The sequence below is a fragment of the Lepeophtheirus salmonis genome, chromosome 2 (genome assembly GCF_016086655.4).
Source record: "Lepeophtheirus salmonis chromosome 2, UVic_Lsal_1.4, whole genome shotgun sequence".
Taxonomy (NCBI): domain Eukaryota; kingdom Metazoa; phylum Arthropoda; class Copepoda; order Siphonostomatoida; family Caligidae; genus Lepeophtheirus; species Lepeophtheirus salmonis.
In genome coordinates, this window is record NC_052132.2 from 13,266,800 (window position 1) to 13,289,948 (window position 23,149).

The 23,149-nt window shown below is 30.3% G+C and overlaps 2 protein-coding genes across 2 annotated transcripts; one reads left to right on the plus strand and one right to left on the minus strand.

Moving 5' to 3' along the window:
* Window positions 1–14,623: 14,623 nt before the first annotated feature.
* LOC121132450 (hippocampus abundant transcript 1 protein) lies at window positions 14,624–17,964 on the minus strand. The gene is made up of 3 exons (XM_040727853.2): window positions 17,571–17,964; window positions 16,358–17,499; window positions 14,624–15,897 (listed from the first exon to the last, which is right to left on the minus strand). Exons 2-3 carry the CDS (start codon window positions 17,404–17,406, stop codon window positions 15,351–15,353), a joined length of 1,596 nt encoding a protein of 531 aa, XP_040583787.1. The 5' UTR covers window positions 17,407–17,499; window positions 17,571–17,964; the 3' UTR covers window positions 14,624–15,350.
* A 1,798-nt stretch (window positions 17,965–19,762) lies between these two features.
* LOC121132449 (mitochondrial 2-oxodicarboxylate carrier) lies at window positions 19,763–21,818 on the plus strand. Its single transcript, XM_040727851.2, has 6 exons — window positions 19,763–19,893; window positions 19,961–20,382; window positions 20,434–20,496; window positions 20,889–21,167; window positions 21,251–21,432; window positions 21,490–21,818. Exons 2-6 carry the CDS (start codon window positions 20,110–20,112, stop codon window positions 21,608–21,610), a joined length of 918 nt encoding a protein of 305 aa, XP_040583785.1. The 5' UTR covers window positions 19,763–19,893; window positions 19,961–20,109; the 3' UTR covers window positions 21,611–21,818.
* The last annotated feature ends 1,331 nt before the right edge of the window (window positions 21,819–23,149 follow it).

Consider the following 23,149-nt stretch of genomic DNA (forward strand, 5'->3'; position numbering starts at 1 on the left):
TATTTAAATTCATACATATTTATTTCAATATACATTTTTAAAATAATTTATACCAAAGATAGGTGAGATTGCATACTTGCATACTTATTTTATGGTCCTTTAATCAGTCAGAATGAGTTTAAATGATAAAGCATAAGTTAATATTATAATGTTTACTCCACCTGACCAAGGAATCTTCTTTGAAGTCCATACACATGAAGTATACATATTCCCTTCTCTAGGAGCAACGGAGAGCTAACCGACAAACATTAAGTTCAAGAGAATCATTTCTCACCGGCCTCTTGTCATTTGAGCTACGTCGTTCCATATTTTCCTTATAAAAATATCAACTCTACACATAGCTACGAGCAGCAAAAAATTGATTGAATCAGCTAAGCTTTGGATGATAAAAATTGGAAAATTGATCCAAACATTCTTCAAGGTGACCACGTGAGTTTTTTGTTTATAAGTTTTGAGTTCAAATATAATTGATTTTTCTAAAAAATATTTCGGACAAGTTTGTGTAATTTTCAGAAAATAGTCTACTATAGTATACTCGATTTTTTCGAGCTCTAGTAATACTCGAATCCAACAATAATATTAAAAATCCTCGCTACTTATTGGTTCCTATCGAAAGTAACAATATGAAATTATAAGCATTTTTGGTAGGTAAAAAAAGCCTAAAGGTAGCATGGTAACCCAGGCAATTTGAAGAATGTTTGAGAGGAGTTTGATTCCCAACAAATCCGCCATTTTACTCTCTGTCACTTATGAGCCCCACACTCGTGATAGACCTACGAATGTGGTCTGAAAATTGTTGACCTCAACGTGAAGATGACATCACTCGTAAATAAAAGCTAGTCACGTCTACATATTTTGCATCTGTTGGCAGTTACTCACAAAAGTTTTAGCCATTATTAACGAGCAGTTGTTGTGTATCAGTCGTTTGAGTGAGTTGATGTAAGTGTTTTTAACTTACAATACCTCATATATTGGTTGTTTTTGTTATTAAAACAGTCTGTAAATGGTTGTGATTGGAAATTTGGGTGAAAATTTGGGAAAATATGTTGACATTGGAATTGGTGAAATATTAAAGTAGTGGTTTTTCTGTCACTAGTCAACCCCTACTTGGCAACTCCGCCATTCCCTACCAGTGGTTAAGAACCACTACTCTGGAGCATTTAGAATAATATATAGTAATATAAAACAAGAAGCACATGATGCATTTTTTGTCCAAATTCAGCTGCCCCCTCACGATCTCCCTTTAGAGATACACCATAAATATTGATGAAAATCGTATCTATAATGGGCATGATAAAAACAAGAAACTGAAAATCAAATTGGTAACTCTGACAATTTGAAAAATGTTTTGGTGGAGATCACATACAATCAGTTGTAACAATCGGGAGATCGAAATAATTACCGACTTGTTAGCTCCACCATTATCCCCCAGTGATGAATTCCCCACAAGTTAATAACCACTGTTTTAGAGGGAAATGTTGAAACCCATCAACGCATCACCTAATTGTTATACTTAGTTTTTTTCATTATACACTTCTTTATATATATGTCTTTACTTATAAATTATCTCCCCAAGAATGAAAAAATAGTCATAACATCTTTAAGGATTTTCAGGTTGCCAACAATAGCAAAACTCACATGTTAAAAATGTTTAGGATTTACAACACTTTTAAAAAATGATCAAAACAAAAGATTCTTAATATCATATTAAATAATTATTTTTTATCTTTTGAATTTAAAGAATGAGGTAATGTATCGAAAATCTATAATAAAGCTCTTAAAGCATGGGATATATATTATTTATATATTGTATTATTTATTGAGTATACCGGGCGGTCCATTAAAATCTGAACTCAATACTAATTTAATCATTAATGAAGGTTGAAGGATTGAAATTAACCATATTTCGATATATTAAAGCATACAATATAGTTACGAAATAAATTTAAAAAAACTTTCACTAGCTTACGTACAAATCGAGAAAATGATACTTGAACGTGATTGACGAATTTCCATTCGCGCACTCCAAACAATTGGTGTCTCCAGAAACGTTGAAGAGGAAGAAAGGCTCCGTCAAAAGGCCTAACTGTACTCAAAGGAGTTAAATAAAACAGCCGATACCAATTGTCTAAAGTAAATGAGAGCCCATACCAGAGATATTGGCCCTTGGGGCTTAGTATCAGACTTTCCAGAAAACTATTTTTAAAAAGTGGGTGGAAAGAGCCTTGTGAGCCTGAAGAGGTCACTTTTGACACCAGCAATGAAAAAAAAACCATCCCTTTTATTGCAAAACTCTTTTAAAGTCTTTTTTGACACTTTTGCCCTCTATAGCCCTAATGCCAACCCCCTTGACAATACCTTTTGTGTTCATGTTGAGTAGAAGACCTGCAGTGTCTTATCATCCAAACGCTGAGGCCCTCAAAGCTACTATCAGCCATCACTGGGATACTATAACAGAGAACTACATCCTCAGTGGGTACCAGGCCTTGCACTGCCGCCTGGATGCCATAATTTCTGATAAGAATGGCTACATTAATGATTAAGAGATATCATACACACATCTATTTATGCTATTTATTTTGTTGAAATTCTATTGTTAATTAATAAATTATATCTTGTTTTTGTTTAAAATTCAAATTGTTCAGATTTTAATGCAACACTTGGTATATTTATATATTGCATTATGTATTGCACATCGAAATCTATAAATTTTTTCTCTATCGTAAATGTTAAAAAATAACTTCTTTCTAATAGTGAGACGAATACTTATAACTTACACTTAATTTTTGAAACGAAATATCATAAGGATTATTATTCGTGAAAGTTTTGAAATTCAACCAGTAATAATTAATCAAATACAGAGCCGTTTTAGCATGAGCGGGAGCTAGGGCCAAGATAAATGAGTGTTGATCTTTTAGTTAATTTTTATATTAAAAAAACTAATTTTGATTATTTCGTAACCCTTTTCGAATAGGAAACAGTGTGGAAAGGGGGAAAATCAATATATAATTGGCCAAATCATGAATTATTCCCAGCATAACAGAAGGTAATTCAAATTCAACCAACGAATATTCGGAACAATGGTAAGTAAAAAGGAAGTAGAAGTATCGAGAGCCGACAACAAAATACACGGTACCTATCATGGTGTTATCTCACGGTGTTACTTCGCTAACACTAAAATACCCTACGTACATATTTTGATGTCAGCTGTAGATTCCATCTTCTTCCTTGATACGTCATTGCTATTTCATAATGTATTCTTTTTGATAAATAAACAAAGTAAAAAGTTATTTTATACTTATGCTCCGTTTCCAAAACAACAGGAATACAATTTCTTGTTGAGCTCTTGTCGTTTATAATATATAAATATTGGCCATTTTATTATGTATATGAATAAATATTGGCTACCATATAGAAATACAAATTTATAGCTACGCTTTTAATGGAATATTACTGAGCAATATTATCATACAGAATAGAATAATATACCATGTATATTTTAATATTACGAAATATATATCCTATAATTTATTTTAAAAAGGGTAAAGAAGTAATATGACGGTATTAGTCTGGGATAATAAGACTAAAAAGGAAAGGGGCGTCATATATATCAGTCAATAATGTTTGTTTGTTTTATCTCTAATTCTCATTGGTTTATAATAGAGTATTTGCGCTATGTTCAAAACGTGCACAGTTCATTGTGATATTCAATTAATTGAAATACATACAAAATTGTTCATTAGATCACGTTTACTTATTCAAATTCATTCAGTTGATATTATATTTCATTGGCATTTATCTTATCAATTATCATAATGGTGATGGATTGTTGCTTTAATTACAACAATATGTCTAAAACCCTCAAAATAGCTTCAGGTTCTACTCCTCGAAGATTGTTTTCCTTTCCAAAGGACAAAAATTGAAGAAAGTTGTGGATTAACGCTGTTAAACGTCCCAAGTGGACTCCAACGGATACTTCAAGACTTTGTGACGTAAGAATTCATTTTAAATAATAAATTCAATATATATTTTGATAACAAACATTTATATTTCATTATATATTATTTTACATTTTAGCCCCACATTGAAGAGAATATGTTTCGTCGTCGATCTGTAGAAGGGCAATGGCTATTGACTAACAATGCAGTTCTAACTCTTTTCGACTATAAGAAGAAAAAAGATAATCGGAAACCCTCAACAAATAGAAATAGAGTAAAGGAAGAGCTGGATAGAAATAGATTTAACATCATTTTATACCCTTCTTACGCCAAGAATTGTTCATATTCACTTGAAAAAGGCGTTTTTATATATCAACCATATGAGCAGTTTAATGAATTGATGGTTCAAGAAGTCACTGACGTTACAATACCAGGAAATGATCAAAATCCCTCGAAATCCTGCTCAAGTTGTAAATATTTATTACTTAGGAATAAAGCTCTTTTAGAAAAGAATGCTCAACTTCATATGAAAATAGCGAAACGGAAGGCCTCACATAAATCCAGAAGACTTTGGATTTAACAACGTTGCAACTTTAAAACGAAAAAGGTATTTTTCAATATATTAAGCTGCAACAAATTCAGAATATTATTATATTCTGAATATCTTTTTGGCTAATTCTCTTAACACAAATGACACTAACATAAAAAAAATTCTCAACGATGACCAAATTAAATTTCTATGTCGAAAAGGAAAAAAAGCCATTTGTCCTTGGACAAATTTAACCGTCAAAAAAGCTCTTAAATTAAGGTATATAATAGTTTAGAAGTGTTAAACAATTACATCATTGTAATTTTCACAGATTTGTTATTGAGGGGGGTAGTTTGAATTTATTTATCATGGTATTCAAATAATATAATTTGAAATACATTAACAACTATATTTAAGCCTAACTATAATATAATTTATCATAAACTGAACTTAGTGATGACATATATATTTAGTCACTGAATAATAGAGGAGCTCAATATTTATTCGTCATTAAGAGCTTTATGCATACATAAGCATAGAACAATTATTTATTTTGGAGTCAAATTGGACTCTAGGGTTCCTAACTAATGAATCAACGTCGTAACAGTCATAATAACTTATATCCTATTTGTATAATAATAATACAGAGAGACAATTAAATTTACTTATGTTAATTTAAATGATACGTTAATTATTTCAATAAAAATAAGTAAAACATTATTTGAGTACATTTTGATATTTCACTTATTAATTTATAAATCCTTCGGAATTTTATAAAACCTAAGGCGGGTTTGATCTTTTGAACATATTGGAGGTGAATATTCGTCTTTTCCATTCGTAGAGAAGTGATCTCTTATTGGTTTAAGTTTATCCTTCCATCATAATGATAAATCCATTTTCAGAATGATATTCAGGATATAGAAGGATTGTAGCCTAGAACCTTTATTAACTATAAGAATTCTATTACGATCTAAAAGTGAAGGGGATATTCTTAAGTTCGTAGATCCTATTGTAATGTTATTTTTATTTATTTTTTTCTGACTCCTTAAAACCATATTGTTGAATGATTTATGTCTTAATATTTTTGTATCTACATAAATGTACTTTTTTATTTAATTCAGGTTTTCCTATGGATTGTTAGGATATGATGTCGTCATTGGTGGAGGATACCCATTACCTTCAATACGAACTCTTCAAAGGAAAACTGAAGGCATTGCATTTGAGAGTTGAATATTAGAAGATATTTTTTGTATTTTGAAGCTTAAAGTTGAAACTTTGGAAGAGAGGGGAAAAAATTGTGGGTCATTTTAATAGATGAAATGACGATAAAAAAGTATAAGGACTATGATCTAAGGTCAGATTCCTTAATAGGTTATTTTACTCTCCCAGGGCATCAGGGGGATTTTGCAACACATATCTTAGTAATTATGCTGGCTGGAATAATTAATAGACGGAAGCATGTTGTTGCATATTTTTTTACACCTGACTCTGTTGAAGTGTCTATTTTTGGCAAATTAATCAAAGAAATAATAATGAGAGCTTCTGAAATTGATTTGAGGATTCGATCCATAACTACTGATATGGACCCATTGAACCAATCAATGTTCCGATGGTAGGGTGTTAATTGTGGAAGAAACAAAACGATCAACAACTGTATTTCTCATCCTGCTTACCCTGAAAAAAAACTATATTTTTTATATGATGTTCCTCATCTTCTAAAAAATATTCGCTCTTCTAATATATCGAACAACGATAGTGTTCTTCCTTAATTACTGAAACTCCGATCTCCTCTGGTATATGCACTATAATCTACGAAGACTTATTGAAAAAGAGGACAAGCAGGAGTTGAAAATTGATCATAAGTTATCTAATAGTATTTTCAATCCCACTCATTTTTCTAAAATGAGTGTTAGGTGATGACTGACATTCTTCTCCCATGCAACAAGTGCAGCATTAAGATATTATTCATATTATGATTTAGATAAAGGAAACAATACTTTACCTGAATTTATAGACTTAATTCGGAATTGGTTCGATCTAATGTCATTCAGATCTACATCAATGGCATTAAGTAACCATAACAGAGAAAAATATGAGGAGGCCATTTTATTCTTGGAAAAATTAAAATTATGATCCAAAGTATAACCGTTGGAGTTAATTGACGTTGGAAACCTTGGCAAAGTGGTTTAATTTTATCAACTACATCTATTCTTCAACTTCACAAGGAATTGCTGGAGGAAGGAGTTTCGTTTATTTTTACAAGTAGGTTTACTCAAGATGCAGTGGAAAATCTTTTCAGCATGATTAGAAGTCCCACCCAAACATCTTTGAAGGGTATGAATAATCTGAAAATAATAAGCTTCAGTCAATTTATGAAAGAAAAAGAACCAACTATCAATTCGACAATGGGGATTATCTCTGTGATTTTCTCGAAGAAATCAAAGTAAATAAAAATAAGGAGGAGGATTGTTTTCTTCAAAAGTTAACACTTCATCAAGAAATAGATGAAATCATAAAAAGTGAACAGCAAAAAAATATTTTATATTAAAAAGCAGGCTACATTTTGAGCCAACTAAATTCTAGAGGGATATGTTGTTCAGTATGTATAGATACTGCTACTAACTGTGATCCAAAACCTTATTCTAATCTTTTGGAATTGAAGGACTACGCAGGTTGGAGTCTTTTTCGATGTAGCAATTACATTTTTGAATACATATTTTTACCTGCAGAAAAATAATTCTGCCTAATTATGAATAACTCTATTATAAACGGAATAAAAAATATTACAAATATACATAATAACCAATTAAAAATCGAAAAAAAAGGATGTTGATATACCCAACTTTCATAACATTCATCCTAAAATAATTAAAATAAAATGCCAGGTTAGAATTAAAATGCATGCTAAATTAGCTAGGAAGTTTTTGAGAGAAAATTCTAAAATAAATAATATTAGATCAAGCAAGAGTGTTGCTATGCATGAAATTGTTAAAAATATTTAAACTATATAATGAACTATTGAATAAATAAATTAATTATGTATTCAAATAAATTATTTCTTATTGAGTAATGAAAAGGGACTAAATATCTATACATATATTTTATAAAAGCTTCGACTTTAAGACCTTCATTATGATCAAGGAGCTGTATGCATACATAAATATAAATCTGTTAGTTATTTAGGAGTCCAATATGGTTTCAAAATTAAATAATACACTTCTGAACAATACGAATAAATTGTATTGTATTTTTGGAATGATAACACAGAGATCCCATTAAATTTACATCGATTTAAATGACTTAATACTTATTTCTATAAAATTAAATAAATCATTAGTTAAGTACAATTAGATATTTGAGTAATTTATTTATAGATCCTAGGGAATTTTATGAAACGTAGAGAGAGTTTGATGATTTCAATAGATTTATCCTAATAGACTATCTGATTGTAGGTGTTTAACTTTATCTTTCATAAGAGTTATTAGCTGAACAATATCTTAGAAGAACATTCTGTATTCAGTATTACAAATTAAGTTAATTCATATGTTCAATATATATTCATGTCTCATACGGAGGAATAAGGATACTCAGTTGACAAAGAGTTTGCATTGACTCAGGAGAGGGTAAAATGTATTATTAATTATTTTAAAAGAAAAAAAATAAGCTACATTTTGACTAAGATTCATATATTGTAATTTAATACAAGTAGACGTTTTCGAAAAGGGTTATGTATTTTTCTTTAGAATAAACCAGAAAACATACACTATTAATTAAAACCATAGTTCATAGTATCTTAATCATAATTATGCTCTAAAAAATTATTAAAATTATTTTAAAATATAACTACATAACCCAAATCATCTAGGAAGGGTATTTATATTCTATATTTTTTGATCGAGGTTACGTGAATTCTGAACATAATTTATATACATGGTTTTTGTTTACTTTCTATTTCAATCATGTCGTCTCCTCTTTCCTTTTTAGTCTCTTTAGTCTGGGAGTAACAAGCATAGAGATATAAAGTATTTTTTATCTCCATGGCAATAAGAGATATATAGCAGTTGGTATGATTGTTTATATATCTACCATATGATTTTAGGTATTTTTTCTAATCCTTTTGGAAGGAAAGGTTGCGTAATATAATAAAGGTAACGACGTGATCTTGCTTACAGAAAAATATACCCTGTTGTCAGCTGTCAATGTTGCTAGTTTTTTTTCTAGTCAGTGTTATGAATGTTGATTAGTTGAATTAAGCTTATATAATTAATTTAATAGTTCGTAAGAATTGGCCACTACCAACTAAATTTGGGTTTTTTTCAGTTTATTTTTATATGAAAGGTTGTGTGGTACAATAAAGCTAAGGACGTGCAATATTCAGTGGTTAAAAAAACATGACGCTTGAAAATCACACTTTTTTTGTAATTGCTACTTTTTAAAACAATATTCACAGATCTGCTATCATTATTCTTTAATTTTTGAGGAGAGAAAAATAAGTATAAAATAATCCCTAGCGCATGAAAGAGGAAGAGTTACTCTGAGGATTTGTTGTCGAGTTATAAGTGTAAGTCCTTGTTGTACTCGGAGGACAATGCAAGAGATATTGGAGTTTCACACCGGACTGTCCAGAGAGCTAACAAAAGAGTGAATGAAAAGAGCCTTGTGAGGGTTGAGAGGCCACTTTTGACACCAGCAATGAAAGAACCCCATCTCCTCCGTTGCAAGACTCTTTTGAATAAGTACTTTGAACATTTTTTTTTTTACACTTTTGACCCCCTACAGCCCTGATACCAACCCCCTTGACATGCACTTGAAAGATTTAAGCCTGCAGTGTCCGTCATCCAAACACCAAGGCCCTCAAATCCACTATCAGCGAGCACTGGGACGCCATGACAGCTATATTGAAAATTAAGAGAGCTCAGAGACAAATCTATTTATAGTATTAACTTTGTTGAAATTCTATCGTTAATTAATAAATTATTTCTTGTTGAAGTTTAAAATTCAAAGTATTCAGATTTTAATGAACCACTTGGTATTTTAATCTCTGCCTATATTTCTATGAAAGCTAGTTGTTTTAGAGAAGAAATTTCAAATCCTCGCTTTCTGGATGAATATTTATTTTTCACAAATTACGTTTCCAAATCAATTAAACTTTTTTTAGAAAAGATTTATAAGGTTATAACAAATCTACTCATTGTAGCCTTATTTTTTATAATCAGGTGGAGGACGGGGCAATGACCCCCCCCAATTCCTCCTCCCCACATAAAACCCACCCTGATCAAATCTAAATAAATATGTAGGTATTATAACAGTAGATTAAAGCCTGTTTTTGTCTATTTATAAATATATATACCTGTTATTGCTTCAATTCAGGGTGTGTAGAAACTTATCGAGACATTTATAGGGCATTTTATAAAGAGACTATGAACAAAAAGTTAGATTTTATATTTATCATAGCTAAATGGATACATTTTGATAAAGAATTCCCTGAAAATTAATCGTAATTTTTCGATCAATTAATTATTGAATAAAAAGTTACTATTAAATAATGAAAAGTGAGGAAGAAATATTGTAAAATATATGGTGTACGTAAACATAAAAACAATCATGATTCACAAAAATCAAGAAATAGAATAAAATTCCATATAAATTTTTACATTCCAATATTTACGACATATTTCGGTCAATTGTAGGATAACTTAAGATACCTAAGGGCTAAGAGTGTGAAGTATACCTTATGACGTTTGATTTTGGTAACTTAATTTGACAGCTATATAACCTTTTAAATGAAATCTAACCATTCCTTTATTTGTAGCGATGCACTTTTGCTACTTTAAATGGAAATTGCGGCGCTTCCAAAGGATTAATCAGCTGAATTAAGACCTTTGTTAATATCAGCTGCATTTTATATGATTTTGGTGCGAGAAAATTAAATACTACTATCAAGAGTAGAATCTACATTTAAAATATCATTAGTGCAGGGAAAATATTGTAATTATATTTAAATTCATGCATATTTATTTTATTGTACATTTTTAAATCAATTTACTTTAAAGATAGGCGAGAATTCTTCTTTTAGAGTGAGATGTTAGCACACCGACAAATATTAAATAATGAACAAAAAAAATAAAAAGAGCACACGCATCAACTGTTTTTCCTTTTCTAATCGTTATACTTAGGTTTTTTCGTTACAAGATCCCTGCTCTAGTTATTATGAAGAGAAAGCCCTGCTGCGACAGAAATGATTCATCTATATCGCAGATGATTAAAGGAGTTTGACAAAATATCGTTTTCACTTGACGTCACAATTTGATGTCCATTTTGGGGACCTGAATAACCAATTTTATACCTTTATTCTATTAATATTAAGAAAAATACTAAACTATTGAATGTTAAAGTGGGACCAACGAATAAAAAGACTTAAGCCCTAATTTTTATCAAAAATGTATCCCTCTAATGCCTACTTTTATTATATATGGGACCCTAAAATGCATTAAAAATATGTTATTACATCGTTTTACGATTTTATATCCGTATTGAAGACAATAAATTAACCATTTTAATGGAAAGAATCTGATATTTTTCTATAACTATCCCACATTTCTCGTCTCTCATCGATCAAAAAAAAAAATTGGACAACTCAAGCTATTTTTATTGATTTTTGGTACATATTACTTTAATTTAATTAAAATATCTCTATTAATCTTTGGTATAAAATAGTATTCAATGCAAGTGTATAAGTCTCCTTTATTCATAAAGCTATTTGATGGAGTTTTATCAAGGTTTAATCGAAATTTTTCTATTTTATTAAGTAAAAGTATCAATTTTGAACCCCCAAGAGGGTGTTTCTTTCCATTATAATACAATTTATGACGTTAGTCAAAATGCTCAATTAAATGATACTATAGAATTTTTAAAAAAAAGGTTTAGTAGATTACCTGATTCAAATTGTTCCGTTACTAAAATTATATCTACACACTATAAATTATATAATTAGCAAAACATATTAAAGAACAGTTTTAGAGAGGCTAATTATTATGCAAGTATATATTTAAAAAAAATCTTTAATTCAAAAACGAATTCAACAACAAGCAACAAAACAAAAAATACAGGAAATACAACAACATTACAGAGCGTTTTTGTTGTCCAAGGTCATTGCTACGAATGCATCAACAGTCTGAAAGACCAACTTACTTTTTAAAAGTAAGAAAAATAAAATATTTTTTTTTAAATCACAATTTAGTAATAAACTCATATCCTTTAGAAGAGAGTAATGAACGGTTCTTCATGGCATCCAAGTATATTGTATTTTGTGTTATTCTTAACTCTCCTATGTATATCACTTATAAAGTGGGACTCAATATTACCGTTAAAACTACCGAAATTAGAACTTTATAGCCAAAGACTTGAGGATCACGTTCCAGATCATTGTAAGTTCAAAATCATAAAATTATCTCTAAAGTCTATCTCTCGACGCCCTAATTACCTAGTTACAGGTGTGTTATACCATTTTGTTATACCATAGCTAATACTTAATAGTCCCTATTTCCGACAAACATAGTCCTCAAACTGAATTATTTATTAAATTAATATGTAGAACTTGACGAATTATAAAAATATTTTCACGTTGAATTCGTTATATGAACATACTTATGAAGATGAGTCATTTGATGGATGTCAATAACGTTTATTTATTTAGACTTCAAACAACTACAAGTGTGCAACATACCTAGTCAATAGATAGTAGTAGGTATGTGTCGGCATCACATGAATACATAATATTGTATGAATTTGTAAGATAATCCTCCTCTTCGCGACATGTAGTTTATGAGACTATTCAAATGTAATAAAGTCATGTAACAATATCTTCATCATAAGCTATAATCAAGGATAATTGCTTTATAGATTATATTAATTTCAGGGATATCTGAAGGGGGTGGGATGGAGAAGCTGTAACCCCTTCCCCCCCACTAAAAAAAAATGAATGCATTTTTGTTCTTTACTTGAAAATTTAATATTTGAAATTTTTTTTCAAAAATTTAATTTTCCGTAGGTAGCTATGGATTTTTGAAATTTTTTCCCCCAAAATGTATTTTTTTGAGAATAGCTATAGATTTTTTTTCAAAAAATTAAATTTTTGTAAAAAGCTGTGGATTTTTGAAATTTCCATCTACAAAATTAAATATTTGAAATTTTTTACCAAAAAATTAAATTTCAATAATGGTATTTAAATTTTTTTTTTTTTTTAAACAATTTAAATTTTTTGCTCCCCCACCTCCCAAATATATATATATACATAGTTCTGCAGCAATGATAACTATTTTTGCATATTTGTAAACAATTAATATGAACATAATTAAGCGGTTTTTTTAATCATGAAAAAAGCTTCGTTATCCCCAAATAAATGTATCTAATATTATGTTTATAAGAAGCAAAATTCTTTGACTAGTGACAAAGTATGGTTTGAAATTGGCTTATTAAACATATATATATATATACATGTTGCGTACAAGTTGCAACCAAAAAATTACATGAATCATTTTAAATGAAGAATTTACGGGAAGGATAATGCAATAATTGAATATTCGATGGATGATGAATATAAAAATGATGTAATTTTTGACAATTTTATTAAAAATTTCTAAAATAGTAGGTATAGTAAAAAGAAATTCATTATTTTCTCAAGAGATGGCTTCAGTAATGTGTATCTCACATTTTATAAATACCATTAGTTTTAAGTAGATGGCGTTAGAAAGATAAGATTTTGTAATAACAAAATATTAGGACTTATTGGGATTGTTTGACTTAATATTTTTGAGTGCCCGTCTAAGACAAACTCTAGCAAAGAGAAAATTCCCCATATTTTACAGTTTTTATTCGAAGGAGGGGAAAACGCAAGCCAGTTGGCTAAAAATGTTAATAGTAAATATGGTCCTGATACTGTAACATATAATCACGCGTAATTATAGTTTCGTCTATTATGTTTTGGTAATTTTGATGTCAATGATGGCTTTGTAAGGACAATTGTTGAAAATGCGGATAAAATAATGAAAATCGTAGAGTCCTGCCGTATGTAAGCCCTGTTTCATTCTCAAGGAGATAAGCATTCATGGAGGGAGGAATCTATTAAAAATAGTTGATTTAGTTTTACTACACATTATATAAGTATTCTGTCCACATTATAGAGTTCAATTGTCTACAGTTATATTACTCATAACTAGTGTTTTGTCGGCCCTTATTTAGGAAAGAGTACCACAGTCCAGTCCCTTCCGGTCCTATCCAGTCACACTTGTGGGTCCTTAAAGAAGATAAATCAATCCCTTATAACATCACTGAGGGTGTTTTTCCTTTTTTTTAATTATTCCATTATATAATAGAATAAGTTTTATACTAAGTAACAATATGTTCGTATTATAATAATAAAAATATTTTTTTGCAAGATATGTGTAATAGTCATATTTCATATATCTTATTTGGCTTAATAAACCATCATTATTTGTATGAAAAATTCCAAACCGACAGTCTTAAGACTAGACTGGACCGAATAAATGAGAAACGACACAACAAACTCATATATACGTAATAACCATGTAATTTGAATAGATCAAAATGAAATGACAGTATCAATTAATAGTGTTTTAATTAGAATGACGAATGTTGCAATTTAATAATGGATTTTAAAACGAAGAAATTACAACTTGTACACAACATATACTTACATTGATGTTAACATAATATGCGCTCTTTTAAAAAGCAAATATATTTTTGTATGATTCTAGATAAAGGAATAATGCAAAAAACACTTGATAAGATTATTTGTCAATGTGTTCCAAGACTTGTATGTGAAATTTACTCGTCCAAGAGCAAACAAAGATCCGAAACAGAGGAAAAACTTTTACATATTGCAGAGTAAATTTATTATATTATTTTATTTTAAAAAAAGTTTTCATAGAATGCAGCACTGATTTTCCAGATCACAGAGCATATTTGATTCACAAAATGGATACACCTTTGCTGCTTTCATAGGACAACAAGTTATGGAAAACGAAGGAAGTGGATGCAATGATTTTTTCTCAGATTGTCCTTTCTCTAGTCATGACATGCGTGAAATAGCTAAAAGGACGATTATTTAATCGTTATAATTATTGGATACATTGAGAATGATTTATATATATATAATTCTAGTCAAAAGGATGATAACATTGAAATGGAAATTGTCAAACAAAATTAGACATGGCATGATGAAGGGAGAGCACAAAAAGATAAGTGAACTGCAATACACTTCTAGTAGTGAATGTTGGATTACTAATAATTAATTAATTATACAACATAATATACGTTCAGATCATATAGTTATTGATATAGTATAATTATAATCGGTGTTTCATTGCTTACAGATGGACGTGGATTAAAATAATTAATATAAGAATAGCATAAATAAAGTTTTTCCTTAATGTTTTTTTTTTTTTTTTTTTTTTTGAAAATAGCAGCATCAGTGACAAGACATTATTCACATCAAACAATAATAATAGTAATTAATTAATTAAAAGTCTTGTAAGGTAACATTTATTCATACGTATGTATATATATATAAATAAATTTTTAGCAATTCATATTTTTGGAGTTTATACACACTTATATTTATTAATTCTTCATCACAATATATGTAATGCAATATTCCTATCGTGCGATTTATTTTCTTTACAATAACAATCTGGATTCCAGAGACTAAATTCGTGTATAATTGTTGAAAACGATTCTTCTCATCCCTCATCATCTTCATCAATAAATTGAATATCCTCTACTTTCTCATTCGATGAAAATGTAGTTCCTCTCTCACAGATATCTGCGATCGTTGTGTTCTCTGATACCGGCGTTCCTAGTTGCTATAACCTTGGATCAGTAAGCATGAGAGGAATGGTGTATTCCCGATCACTGGCAATCAATTCTTCATCTTCCTCGTCATCGGATTTCTTATAAATTCCATCCGCTTTATCACTGAGCCTTCGACCCGACAAAGGCCCAGAGGACGTCATGAGAATTGAGCTCCCATTATTATAATGACTATTAATAAAACTATTGGATGAGGAGGAGCTACTACGAAAGGACCCCCCCGGTGATGTATCTGCAATGAAGGCTGCCACCATGAGAGCTAAAATAACGAGGAGCGCACCAAAAACAAACGGTGGTCCAGGGATTATGTTTGTGACAGCATCCATGGGCTCCAGTTGCACAGTTGAGTTAGAAAAGGTACTAACTGCCTTATCTTTTTCATTAAGATCAACATGAAAGAGACTAAATATAAGTCCAAACATGGCCGGGCCGAGTCCATTGCATAATCCTCTCATACCCGTGATCATTCCCTGAACTAATCCCTGTTTGTCTGCGTCTGCATGCATAGACACATACGAGGATATTGCAGGATACGTTATACTGAAAGATATAAAATATTTTACTTTTAATATATATGTAAGATGTGTATCAATTAATTACGTATTATAAAGATAAAGATATTTATGAACAGAGTAGGAACAATAATTACTTCATTAATTAATAAAAAAATAGGAAATATATGTATGAAGAAATATGTTCATTTAATACAGAGTGACAGAAAAAAGAAAGAATAATTGAATTAGTATTTATATTGATTTTCCTATAGGTAATTAGGGGGAATTATTGTATGAAGATTTATTCAAAGTAATTCAAAGATCTTGAAAGAAAGTTACCATTTTAGTTGTAGAAATTAATTTACTATAGATTATAATTTATTATCCTTCATGAAAGAAGAATTCTCTTATTGGAAAAGAAAGACTCTCTAATTGAAGAAATGCCTTTCAATATATTTAATATCAAATATGAAAAAGAAAGAAAAAGGTTAATGAATCAAGATTACCTTGAAATGGATGCAAGCACGCCAGCCGCCCACATCATCCATGTTTTAGACCCGAACCCGTACCACATGAGTTGAAGCATCTCAAAAAGAAGGCCAATCATTATCGTATGCTTATTTCCCAATGTTCTCATAAGCAAAGTGAGTAGTCCAGTCTGGGCAATGACAGATAGAATTCCAATCGTGGCAATGAACAGAGCCACTTCTTCTTTGGAGAAATTCATGACAAGACGAAGGTAAACAAAAAAACATGAATATTGTCCTGCCTCTGGTAAATACGAGAGGAAAACAGTGACACATATCATGAGTACGGTCTTGTCTTTTGACATTTTTCGAAGGGCTTGAAAGGGATCCACTTGTTCAAGTGTGATTCCTCGCGATGCTGGAGGTTTACATTTATCTGGTAAACTCTCAGGAACAGCAACCATAATAAAAAGTACATCTAAGATAGCAACAGCTGTAGCCAGAGCAATAACAACTTCTTCAGAATACATTTGTTCTAAGTAGGCTCCAAGAGCAGGAGAGGTAACTAATGAGGCTGCAAATGTAGCAGAAACAAGTCCATAAGCTGAAGAACGATCCGCTTCGTCAGTCACATCTGCAACATAGGCAAATACGACACTAAACGTTACAGCAAAAACACCTGAAATAGATATCATGGCAAAGTACCACCATGTGTTAATTTTCATTAGGGGAATAGGAACACATGTGAAGAAAACTGTGATGAGCAAAAAGAACTTGCGCCCCCAAATATCGGAAAGTGCTCCAATAAGGGGTGCTGAGAGAAATGAGAGAAGGCCCTTGATGCCCACGATGAGTCCATTGATGAGAAAAGTATGCTCTGGGAATGTTTCGTTTAGCACTGTGATCATAGGGGAGGTGAGGAGACCCCAGGCAAAAAACTCCAAGAAAATCACGACTAATGCGTGATAAATTGAAGCCTTCCCAACACCTGAACTCGTCACGACGCCTTCCATCTTTTTCGCTTTGCCACTTCGGAGGAAACCCCCAGAAGAGGATTTCTTACTTGTAATACTACTACTTTTCATCATTCTTCTTTCTTGGCTTCACTTGCTTGTCTACTTATTCTGTCTTGGGTTTCAAGCAAAAAAAAGTCTTGAGAGTCCCAATACACCAAAGCCTGTCTGCAAACAACAAGAAAAGATAGGATTAGTCAAAAAAAGGACAAGGAGTGGACAAGCAAAAGATGACTCACTGCAAATAAACCGTTAAGAAGGATATTGGAAGTGCTTTTCAAGCGCCTTCCCTGAACCAACACCAAATACAAGCTCAATGAGAGGGGGAAAACTCCTCCAATCACACGACAAGACCAACAATCTCCGATTCCACGAGTAGCCCCTTCATTGTCACGTAGTTCTCCACTCATTGAGTAGTCGAGCTTAAGAAGAGGATCTCTAGGACTTTCCTTCCATACAATTCGCTATTAGTTATTATTTATTACTAATTCTATTCCAGCACACCAAAAATAAAGACAGCTCCACTTCAGTGACTATATAAGACTAAGTAGACGTAGGTAAGAGAGAGAAAAGATGAAGAAAGAAAGAAAAGCCAGCGAAACATGCCTAGCTGCTCCACCTAAATCTATCTTCTCCTCCAGCAGCTAGCTGCGTGCAGAGAAGAAGAATCAGCACTTATTTTTCTACAGTATGACGTCATTGACACTCAGTTCTACCAATTGTTCACTCGGATATAGCCACGTACATGTTTTGTACAAGTTGCAACTTGTATAAAAAACTGTACACGTTTCTTCGACTTCAAATACATTACTTAATTACGAGATGTATCATTCTAATTACCAACTACTAATTCACACTATTATTTCATTTTGATCAATTCAAATTATATTATTATTATGTATTTATGAGTAATATAACTGTGGTCATTAAAAAATTTATAATGTACCACAGAGTAATTATATTTTATTAATTTTTATTAAAATGGGCAAAATTACCATCATTAATATATTTATCCTCTAAAGAATATTCAATAATTGCATGATCCTTATCCCAAATGCTGTAAATCCTTCATTTAAAATTATTAATCTTATTTTTAATTGCAACTTGTACAATTTTCACATACAATTTAAATATATATTATATGAATGATGTTCGTCAATAAATTCTTTCAAATCAGTGAATTTGGCTGTAGATTGTTAAAATAGGTAATAATCATTTTCAATGAAGACAAATAATTATGCTATTTATATCCTACTAATTACTGAGTGATAACGCATTTAATAATTAATAACAGTAGAAAGGAACTCAAATAAGGGCATCCCTTTGGATTGAGTTTGACGAGTGACGTATTGAATTATTATACAATTTTAATCCATGTCAATGTTTATAATAAAACAATACAGGTTACCAACATCACCTTGATCAAAGTTAGCTAGATCATTATCATAACAGTACTTTAATAAAAGGGTGCGCAATTATTAAATCCATGAGCAAAAGAGATGCAAATTAGAGTTATTTTATGAGTAAATTATGTTCACTGGTTATTTAATTGTAATCTTGTATTTTTATTTTAAAGAATGGCTTATGTGAACAATCACAATACTATTAAATGACGCACCATTAAATCTTAAACGAATATGCAATCAGAATGTATTACATATACATTTATTTTTTTACACGATATGTATAAAAACGATGTCTATATCTTAAATCTCATTTGTCTTTAATATAATATTTGAATGATAAGATATACTTTGTTTTTTGGCTTTATTTTTTAATAAATAAATAAAGTTATATATATATATATTTCAATAGCATGTTCTTATTGAGTTTAGAAGTTTTACAATTCGCCCATTGAAACATAGTATTAATGTAATATAATTACTCCAAAAAGATGTAGAATAATAATTATCTCACTCAATTAGGAATATTATACATCCTACGCTATACATATTAAGTATTATAATCCATTAATTGATGGATAACTATTATATTATTGAAATGTAAAAAAGTGTTGGCTTTTCATTCCGGCTATGTATGATGAGTTGATACTATATTTAATACAAAATATTACTTAATACAACTTTGTTACTTGCCTGATGACGTGTCATTAAGTAAAGTTAATATGTATTATATGAAAAATGATGAATAGTATAAGATAATCCTAACTGACATTACTATTTTTTTTATTTTAAAGAAATAAATCCTAAAAAGATGTAAACTACTAAAATATGTAAAATGCTTCATATCTCTTGAGTTTGTTCTCTAATTGAAGTCATTGCATTACACACTATAAAATAATTCTTAATTAATATATAATATACTACGATATGGAAAATTATTCATAAGCAAATAATATTTACAACATGATCAATTTATTGCAAATGAAGACTTAAAAAAAGGATGAATGAGTTCCGTACTAGTCTAAAAAAACGAGGAAATTCTTTCTTTAACAGCTAAAAGTAAAAAGGAAAACGAGAGGAATATATATTTGGTTGAGGATCTATAGCAAAAAAAAAAAATATTTGCGTGTGCAAAAAATACTCATAGATACTAGCATTGGTAAGAAACATCTTTCAACTTTTTTTGTTCCTTCTTTGACCTTAAATTTTGTATTCTAATGACTTAGTTAAACATACTTATCTTTCACACACACACACACTTATATTTTAAAAAGAACTGGGTTATCGTCGAGAAAACAAGTTTACGAGAAAATTGCTCAATGTGTCTCTCACATTGAATCAAAAATAGGAATACATAGGATAGATCAACATCAACATGTCGGATTCAACAAATAAGTTCATCAAGCATCTTGGTATGCAACTTGTTGCTGGAGGCTCTGCTGGCTGTTTGGAAGTATCTCTTATGCATCCCTTGGATTTGATTAAAACAAGGTTTCAAATTCAAAATAAATTGACAAATCCGAGTGGGGAGGTATATTCTGGACTTTCAGACTGCTTTAAGAAAATTTATAGACATGAAGGACTTATATCCTTTTGGAAGGGTGTCGTACCTCCAATTCTTGTTGAAACTCCGAAAAGGGCATGGAAGGTAGTTTTGTTAGTTACTTATTATTTCATTTCTATTATTATCTAATTTTAGTTTTGTACATTTGAGCAATTCAAAAAGATTTTAATATTTAGTCCAAATCAACCATCCGCTCTGGTAAGTAAACATGTCACTAAAGTAGGTTATTCTTCGTGAAATACTATAATAATTAATAGACAATTCACAACTTATCACAACTTCAAGATCATCTTTTTTGGAAGACGTAATATTTTAAAGTCACTATCACGCAACTTCTAATGAATTTAAGCCAAAAAAGGAATTTATCTTTGACCGCAGAGCCCAAAACTGATCTCAGTTTATCTATCAGTCATCTGAATTCTGAAATCTCTTGGATTGTAATAATTCTGCACTATTATCGTTCAAAGTCCTTTTTACCCTTAAAAACATCCTCAAATTATTTATCGACTTTTCAGCTATTAATTATCATAGAGGCTTTTTTTTAAATCCATAATTATTTTCCATCTTAAAAAATGTTACGTTTTTCCTAGACATACTCCCTCGCAGGTTTAGGCTCTGGAATAACAGAAGCCATCATTGTTAATCCTTTTGAAGTTGTGAAAGTCAGTATTCAATCAAATCGGCAACATCAGTCTGTTACACCTTCAACTTTTAGCGTTGCACGATCAATTATCAAGGAAAATGGATTGCTTGGCAATCAAGGACTATTGACCAAAGGCATAACCGGCACAATGGGACGAAATGGTGTTTTCAATATGGTCTATTTTGGGTTTTATCATTCCGTAAAGGAATACTTCCCTCCTTTTCAAGTAATTTAACTGAGAAAATTTAAATGTGGGATTCAATCCATTAATTATTTCTCTTTTCTATAAAAAAAAATGAATGGAATTAGGATACAAGAACAGAATTCATTCGTAAACTCTGTATTGGATTCGTCGCTGGAACGACTGCCTCATGCTTTAATATCCCTTTTGACGTTGCAAAAAGTCGTATACAAGGACCTCAGCCCGTGAAGGGTCAAGTGAAGTACATGGGAACTTTAAGATCTATTGCTTTAGTGGCAAAAGAAGAAGGGTAATAAAATAAATAAGCAATTACAATTCGGAAATAATAATTTGTATTTATTCATAGGGTATTGGCATTATACAAAGGTCTTTTACCAAAGATACTAAGACTTGGACCTGGTGGAGCTATTATGTTGCTAGTTTATGAGCATGTATATGATTATTTAAAGGTCAAATATCCAGATTAAAATATTTTCGAATAATGCATTTCCAGCGTTTTTATATTGTTATGATGAATGGTGAATCAAATATTTTATATTATTACAAATGTAATTTTAATACACATTATAAAAGCTCTATCCTCCTATGACAGTACAATGAGAATGTTGATATTCGCCAAAGTCACAATTAATATAAATAGATGTCTAAATTAATATAAATATTATAAAACCGAAATTAGCTTTGATACATTTTATTTTACCTTGCACCAAATTATGGGATTCCATGTTGTTAATAATAGGAAGTTACAAACAAGGCTGCCGAGTCAGAGATGAGGAGTCAGGAATATGAAAATTTGGTTCCAACTCCGACTCAGTTATTATTATTTATACTCATTTATAAGTTAACTTCACAAATTTCAAACGTGCTCTATAGTCTATACAATCACAATTCCCGAACATCTTTAAAGTCCAAATTATTATGTTTGGTAGAGCATAAACACAAGCCATGCTAATTCATTACTTAGTCTTGTGAATAGTCCTCAGAGTAACGCTGCAGTGAGAGGTTGCTTGTATTGTTATTCGGGGTTACGAGTACATAAATTATGTTCAGAAACTTATGAATGTATTAACAATAGATAGATTTTGATCCATTTCATTTGTTGTTCATCTTGTTAAATATCCTTTATTCCAAATATATTTTTATACAGTGCACAATTATTTGATAAATATAAATATTGATTATCTATAGCTACGAATTAGATCTAAGGTTATAGTATCTACACTCAAATGACTCAATATATTTTATTTAGGCTATAAAAAAAATTTAAAAAAAAATTGTGTGTTGGAGTCGGAACATTTTATTTACAGACTCTGCAGCTCTGATTAGAAACCCTATTATTAAAAGACGAGATGATCTTTACTTAGTAAAATATATGAGAATAATTGAAATATTTTTCAAATATAGGAAATGACTCATCAACAATACAATTGATCCAAATTACATACATTTGAATGAATATTTATTTTTGTAACAATTAAACCAAAAAAAATTTCTAAATTTATTTGCGGTATAACCAAAAAATTGATAAGTGCATGTAACACTAATTGAGCCGTGAGTACTTGGATTAACTGGAATTCAATACGATATTTCAAGCATTCATTTTTTTATTTTTTGTTTTAATAACGGTTAACTACAGTAACGCATCATTGATATTGATTAACTATCTATAAACTTGTCAAGTCATATAAAACAGTCCATTATATAATAGTTGGCAATGTTAGTAAAATAATAATTCACTTTTGCGCTACTTGTACTATAAAGAGGAAATGCTGGGTCAATCATTGATGCATTGAAGAAAATCCTATATAGATAAGATATATTGATAATCATTATAATAATGAATTCAAATTGTTGAAGGAAGGAATATATTCATATAAAAGTCGGGATATTTTTATGGTTTCACAATATTTTCTTGGTCGAAAAATATACATTAATTCAAAACGTGGTGTGGGATTAAATCAAGGCAGTTACATTTTTTTTCTAGTTATTTTCGAAATAACACTTTT